The sequence below is a fragment of the Lates calcarifer genome, linkage group LG19 (genome assembly GCF_001640805.2).
Source record: "Lates calcarifer isolate ASB-BC8 linkage group LG19, TLL_Latcal_v3, whole genome shotgun sequence".
NCBI classification, from domain to species: Eukaryota; Metazoa; Chordata; class Actinopteri; family Centropomidae; genus Lates; species Lates calcarifer.
This window is the reverse complement of record NC_066851.1, coordinates 23615717-23623763: the sequence shown is the minus strand read 5'-3', so window position 1 is coordinate 23623763 and position 8047 is coordinate 23615717. Positions and strand designations below refer to the sequence as shown.

General features: G+C 40.8%; 1 protein-coding gene across 1 annotated transcript in view; it reads right to left on the bottom strand.

Annotated features, from left to right (window-relative positions):
- Positions 1-574: 574 nt before the first annotated feature.
- The window catches only part of akap6 (A kinase (PRKA) anchor protein 6), a 169225-nt gene continuing 161752 nt past the window's right edge, over positions 575-8047 (bottom strand). Inside the window, 2 exon segments of the mRNA XM_051078111.1 lie at positions 575-2579; positions 5126-5224. Coding sequence (XP_050934068.1) covers positions 2535-2579; positions 5126-5224 — 144 coding nt within the window. The 3' untranslated portion in view covers positions 575-2534.

The window sequence follows — 8047 nt, the reverse complement described above, 5'->3', positions numbered from 1 at the left end:
CAACCATGAAGTCGTCCAATCCTCAACTCCAAAAAGAAGTTGTGGTTGGCTCTCAGCCAGTGCAACTTAAAACAAAGACAACTTTACTCTTCTTATATGTCTTGTCTGTAATTTCCACCACTAGCTAACTGGTCACCAGGTACCCCATTTCAATTTCCCCTTTATTGTTGGGATATTTCAACACTTTGGATGTCAAGATTACTTGAAAATTATGCAAAATAATCCATAAAAAACTATACAAGAAAATTTAGTAACAGTAGTTCTGCAACTCTTAAACTTAGTCATGGAAGTAAAAAGGATTCAGGATGTCAGTCAAACTTAATGACAATATGTTGTTTGTCAGTGCTTTGTTGGAGGGACGGCGTTCGTCTGTATTAGGCTTCTGAATGAACAACAATGCTGTTGTTCTTCTTCTGAAAGTCAAAAGTCAAATCCGCTCTAGGATTGAATGAGACGTGCACAACTAATTCAGAGTCTACCAGCATGTTGGAGAAGTGGTAAAGATTTTCCACCATTTGGGCCCAAATCCTCAGTATTGCATTTTTGTCACACTAATACAGTTTTATTTTATTTATTTTTGTTTTTGTTTTAGCTTCAATAAATACAGGGTGATACAACTTATTGGTGTCTACATGTCTTGTAAACTTGTGTTTGATCATAACAAAGCTGGTTATGCTGATGTGAATGTGGATCCTCTACCAGTTTTAGTATTTGTAGCTTTTATTAACACTAACTTAATTTCTACAGTCTTGTGTATTTTCTCAACAGTGACAATGCATTTGTAAATGATAACTAGATGTCTTCATACCTGTTAACACAAAGTTCTTCCCACCCTTTAAGTGTTTCTTGATGATAGCTTCAACAAATTTAGTTTGCTTTCTTCAGATTATAGAGGCTCTGTGGTTGTGTGATGCAGATATTACAGTTTACCTACTGAGTCATAACTCACAGGCTGGTGCTGATGCAGCAGGATGGTAAACTTCTACCACAGCTACAACTGTGAATAGACCTACTGCTGAACCAAGTCACACCACAATAATATGAATACTGACCTTATCTATAGACACAGACTGAGTTTTAAGTTTTAGGACATCACATGCTACTTGTGCTACGACACTGCAGCAAACTGTTTAACAGTGTGTTTATAAGATAACAGGGTGTTCACAACTGCAGCACAAAAGGTGAGATACAGTATGAAGTCATGCAAACTGGCCAAAGATGTGTGTGTGTCTTCCAATGGTGGCAGAATAATACTGAGGTAGCTCCATAATATTACAGAAAACAATATTCTGTGATGGCTGAAAAAGAAAAGACAAACTTAAATCTGGCGCTTGTCAGATTTCAGAAAAATGTCTCAGTATCCACAATGTATGATTGAAAAAGAATTTCTGTAAGTCCAATTACTACAACAGCTGATCTCAACTATGCTTGTCACCATTTTCCTGTTGCTATTTTTATGGTTGCTGCAGGATAATGTCCTCATTCTTCATCTAGCCAAAGAAAGCTCTGATTGGTCTGGAGTGGCCGTCTCTTTGTGGCTTAAAATGTACTTTTTATTTTTGTCTAACTCACATTAGATGAATTTAAGAGCAAACATAGAACCAGACTACCTTGGTTAGACCAGTCCAAAATATATTTATGAAACCAGCCTCCAGTAAACAACAGAATGTAGCCTAAATAAGGAACTACACAAAGGAAGACAGAGTGTATAGAAAGCTGTAGCATCCAGATGATTCCAGTCACACCCACACCCTCCTCACACTAATAAACCTCAGTGCTTTATTTGTCCTTCTTCAAATGTTGGACAGTTGTGACTTAATGCATTGGTACAGTTTAACAGTTCAAGTGTCATGAGTAAATCCCTATTTATTTAACGTGTGCTGTAGATCAAACCATGACACATCAAAACAAGCTAAAAAAAGAAGAAGAAGAAGAAGATGAAGCTGATTCTGGGTTGCCTTCATTCAGACTGAAAATGCCATTTTGTATTGTTGAAAGTTTATCAATCTTATACAACATGTAAATATCTGACCTGTGAGTCATTAGTGAAATATTCACTCAACCTGATTTTACGCTCAATGTTCTGCTTCACTCCGTTTTTAATTCTAATAATTTGATAATCACATTTTAATTGTTGGATATAATTTCACTACATTATTTTCCTCCTAACTCTTAAAATCTTCCACTTAATGACGCTGAAGCTGCATCTTGAAGTAAATTCTACATAATATGCGCAGCCAAACTCTAAAAGCTGCTTCATAATCAATCTGAAACCTATTGGACAGTTCAACCCTGAAAGCAGACTCAGATCACAGCATGTACTGTATCATCCTCAACTGAGAATCAACTTGAAGGTCACCCTGACACGACCAGATGAGTGTTCAGTCCAGTCCTTTAAAATCAGTTCAGTTACAGCCGTGAGACTCGAGAGATCAGACGTGTGAAAAGCTCCAGAAGCAGAGAGGAGACAGCCGGACAGATGAAGCCCAGAGGAGAGATCAGCTCAGCGGGGGGAGGAGATGGAGACAGCTCCCTTACAGCTGGATCCTGGAGGTTCCAGCTCCCAACACAGGTAGCCTCTGGATGGATGGAGAGAGACAGGAAAGCTCGTCAAAAACTATTAAAAACACATCACTGCTGCTCTGGGTGGCATGTTCCTTTATTTGTTTGAGTTTGTTTTGACTCAGTCCCACACAACAAATGTGGATTAATCCGCTGCTGAAAATAGTCCCCAAGAAATGCACTATTTCCTCCTCCTTGAATATATTACTGCAAAGAAACTGTACTTTAACTTTTTAAAATCATTATTTGTGCTTTAATACATTTGATCTATTGTTAAATGTTATTTTATTGTATCCTAATGTTATTATTTTGGCCTTTATTGCTTAATATTTTTAATGTGATTCTAATGTTTTTCTTTAACCGTGTGAATGCACCTGTGTTTGAAATGTGTTTTATAATTCAGGATATATTGTGAGATTCGTTCTCTTCTTCTTGTGATATTTCTGCAAATTGTTTGTGTAAGTATTTGTGCATCCTGGTCTCTACAACTTTATTCTGCTTTTATTGTTCCACTTTGTTCAAATATTCAATTTAATCTAATTAATATAATTTATTATGGTTTCATACATCCAGTTGAATTTTCAGTTGCATATGTCATCTCCTGTCTTTTCTCCTCCTCTCCTCTTCACTGAGCTCACACCCAGTTTCCTCCTGCGAGTATCAGATATTCAGCTTCGTTTTCTGTTTGGCTTTTCTGTGAAACTTTCTAAACATGAGTCAGTGATGAAACCTGAACAGACACATACACACATACACACACACCAACACACACTCACTCTTCATTCTCTCTCTCTCTCTCTCTCTCTCTCTCTCCTGTGTGTTTTGCTGCAGACCTTCTGCTGTCTGGGTCACAGAGCACATCATGAGCCGCATTCACGATTGCTTTAATTGCACCTGTGTCTGTGTCTGTGTGTACAGTGTGTGTGTGTGTGTGTGTGTGTGTGAACAGGTGGGCTAGACTGGGGCACGCCATGGGGGTCAGGACCAGCTGTACGCATCACTGATATGATGTGTGTGCAGTGTGTGTGTGTGTGTGTGTGTCCTTTGTCGTGGGTTTACATGTGTTGTGTGTGTGTGTGTGTGTGTGTGTGTGTACACTAAGCTTGATTTTGCACTTTCATGTGTGTGTCTCTTTGCATATGAGTGTGTATGCAGGTTTGTCCTCTGGTGTGTGTGTGAACAACATGTCTGTCTAACCTGCAGCTGTTGGGCTGTCAGAGCTTCTACCTGGACTTTTATGCCCTGCCCTCAGGGGTGCGTGTGTGTTGGTTTGTGTGTGTTTGGAGTATGGGGGCAGTAGGTTTTGCTTAGCCCTGGAGGCGCCCATAGGGCGGCCACATCACACACACACACTCACACACACACAGATTGTGTCAGTGATGATCTTTGTTCGTGTTCTGCAGCTTCCTGGTTTGATTTGATTTTAAAAATAGAAAAGATAATGAAAACCAGAATACATTCACTGCTTGTGTGCAGCCTGGATCACACACTGTAACCATGCACAGTTTTTAAAATACACAATAATTCATGGGAACTGGACTATTCCAGGTATTTCATTAGAAACAAATTGGTTGTACCACAGCTCATATGAAGGATGTAAAAACACTCGAGCAGCTGAAAAGATCAGTGTCGAGGTCGACGATCAAAGTGGTCTCTATATGTTTGTGTAAAATTTTACATTAAATGAATCACAACATAAAACACACATCCAGGGAGAGGCTGAACTTCTTGTTGTGTAAGCAGTGAACAGAGGATCACGTGTTGGTTAAATGTAACTTTATATTTCACTGCAGGTTTATTTATTTATTTTCATTTCTCTTATTAATGTGACCATGTTTGAGTGGGTGCTGACTTTACTGTGGGCATCAAAAAGAGGAGATGTTAACTTGTGTAAAGTTCCCACTGCTGCACATCAACTCCTGTCCTGACAGGTTTATTCTGCACTGGATATAAAACATGGGCTACGCTGAGTGTGAGCCAAGCAACTTCAAACCAGCAGCCAAAAACACACGGTGCACATTCACTCTCCTGAAAATGTTCTCCAGTCAGGAGAGTTAGGGACTCCATTTTTTATTAGAAGTTGGCTTTGAATTCTCATCACAGTGCTGATACGTTTTCTAAAACGAGCCTTAACGACCTGTCAAGCTCAGGAATTCATGGTTTGTCTGAAGGAGACCGTGCCACTTCACGACCTACTGTAACACAAACCACCATCTTTTTCTAACCCAAACCAAACAGCGTTAACTGTGTGTTTATTACTGTTATCATGATGACAGCGCTGCAGTAACCAGCATGCTTCTACAGGTCATATCTGAGGGCTGGAGGACGTGGACGTCTTGTTTTTGGCGGCTAACTCTGCACTGAGCACTGCTTCCATACAAGTAGAAAAAGATGGCAGTGTGACATTCAAGTGTTGCAGGTACATTTTCAGATCCAGAAACAAATATGAAATGTGTGAAACCTGTGATTGGTTTGGCAGGTAGTGACACTAGTACATAAATCTAAAAGTCTCTGATGACAGATAAGTGACACTGAAAACGCTAAAACAGCAGGGTTAACTTACTCTAACCATCCCTGTCCTTGAGGTGGGGTGTCTCACTGAGGCCTGGCTCCGCCCCTGTGCTGCTCTGGTGGAGTGATTGACAGCTGACTGAGAGCTCACCTGGGAGGGAGGGAGAGAGAGAGAGCAAAAAAAATATAGTGAGAGAAAGAGCGAGAAAAGGTTGGGACAGAAATGGAAAGATAAAGAGACCAAAAGAAAGAGAGGGTTGCAAATAAGAGAGAGAGAAGAAGAAGAAGAGTCAACAGCAGAGAAACTTGTTTAGTCACATGAAAGCTAACACATGATACAGCAGAGAAGAGAGAAAACAATATCCCACTTTATTCTTTTCGCAGCTAACAGTGAGAAAGAGAGAGAGGGGGGAGAGAGGTGGCGATGGATGGTGAGAGAGCGAGTAAAGGCGAGAGACAAACAAGAGAAGGGAGAGAAGAATAAATCAAAACGGCATTATCAGGCTGAAACGTTGTTTGTCTTTGTTTTCTAATCGGCTTGTTCTTTCTTTGAGCCCAAACTGATGAAAAGTTGCAAATTAAAACAACGAGCATCAGGCCGAAAACAATTCTCTCCCCCACTCCACCACGCTCTCTTAATTGGTTCACGACTAATCACTTTGTAAAGACTTGTGTAGCTATTATCCCTCCCCATACATCTACCAATGTTACACATTCACACACACATACACATACATAAACACACACACACACGTGCATATATAGTCACGCTTACATGCACACATACATTCCAGCGTGGATGCACATGTGTAGGCACACATCCACCCCCATCTTCGCCTTTTCTTCTTCTAGTCTTTTGTTTGATGCTGTTTTAATGAGTTTAGAAGACAATGAGGAAACTACTGCACACTGGGACTGAAACACTGCTGCAAGTTTGAGAGAGCTGACAGTGTCGTCTAAAACCTCTTAATCCTCTGATGTACAAAAAGATAAAAATCTCAAAAACATAAAACCTCAAATTTCTCATAAAATTTTAAAAACACAAAAAATGTAATCACAGAAATTAATATGGAACATTAAGTCAGATTTCCTGTCAGAGAGAGAAGACAGCGAGCTAATTACTGCAGAGACCCAGCTAAACCTTGTTGAGAACAACCAATAACCACAACAATGCTACATGCTAGAATAAAAATAAAGTGCTTGGTGTTTGATTTCCTGGTTTGAGAAGATTCTCTAGCTTCACTGTTAAGAAACTGAGTTTTGAAAGGAAACAAACAAGAAACAGCAGCAAATCAGTAGCTGTTCTGCTACCAAACAGCTAACTACCAGTTAGAGCACTAGCTAGCTTGTTGGCTAGCTGTATTTGTACCATACAGTCTCATCTCATGCTAAAAAGGTGTCTTATCTCTTATAGAGGTATTTTATATTCCAGCAGAGCAGGGTCAGCTGTAGGAAACTGGTTAGCGTGACAGTGCTAACATTATAGCTGTGGACTGAATGCCTGCGTTTCCTCAATCGTCAGCACCTTTGAGACAGTTTCTAGTTGGTTGAAGGTGTTAATTCACGTGTTCAGACTGAGTTTGTGAGCTAAGCTAAAGGGCTAATCCACCTGTTACAGCAATTCTACTAAAACTGATTGAGGTTTGAATTTCACTGCTATCAGTGCTGTTGTGACGCAGCCCTTTGTCATCAGAATTGTTCAGTTTGTCCAGCACTTCACTGCTGTGGGATGTGATGAATACTGCTGCACCCAGGTGCCACTAGTGGGAACCCTTAAGTCTTGTTGATATATTCTTGCCCTTGTGGAAAACACTGCACTGTCTGTTAGTGGATAGTTTGGAGAACCAGAATCTGAGTAACTGTTCTGATCGGGCGCCAGAAGATTAATGAATGTGATTTTGTGCTATGGTGTGGGAAAAGTCTTATTCCTTGCAGTTTAAAGACCACAAAGGACATGTAGTCCACAGTAACGTGCACTGTGTGAAAAACAACTACAAGCTGCTCTGCACCTCTTCAGCTGAGCCATGTTCCTCTGTAAGAGAGTAAAAGTTGATAAACAGAGGCGGTAGCAAGGTTGCAGAGATGGTAAAAAATGCCAAACTCATTTGCATAAGGAAATAGAAAACTTAAAAAGAGCACAAACACGCTAATTCAGCGATGAAATGAATTGAACGATCACTGCGGGAAGGGAAAGCTCTTAGCTGATGAATCCTAATGAAATCTGACTGATAGTAATTATGCTGATGTTGTTCTGTGGACCTTAACCTTTTAACTAAAAAACTGAGAAGTCTGCAAATCCCCCTTCCATTAACACCTGAGGGAGGAGAGAGGGATGAGGCAGAGGGAGAGAGGATGGAGGGGGAGGGAGGGAAAGAAGAAGAGGCGTGAAAAGAGGAGAGGGAACATAAAGGAAGAAATGTAAAGTGGAGAAGTGAAGAGAGAGGGAAGATAACCTGCAGGAAGAAAAGGAAGATTGGAGGATGGGACGAGGAGAACAAGTGAAGAGAGAATGGAGAAGAGGGGGATGGAGAGTAAAGGTGAGGGGAAAAAGAAGAGAAACACAGGAAGGGAGGAGACTTGAGGAGGTGATGGAAAAAGAGAAGGTGTGAAAGTGCAAGAAGAAACAGGAGAATAGGGAGAGAGGAGGGGAGGATGATAAAAGCAGAAGATGGGAAAGAGGAGAGGAGGATGAGGAAAGAAACAACAGGAGAAAGAACTGAAGATGAGAAAATGAGGGGAAATAAGACGAGAGAAAAAGAAGAGGATGAGAGTATGGGTGTGAAGTGGAGGGGAGAGGGCGGGAGGATAAGGAGGAGGAGAGGGGAGGTTACACATATCAGCACCTCTCACGTCTGTCCGGCCTCAGAAATGGAAATGAGAGAAACGCACACCGGCCTCATTACATTCATACCCACTGAGGGGCTCGGCTGGGACTAATACCTGGAGTAGAGAGGTGAAGTGCAGTATCAAGGCC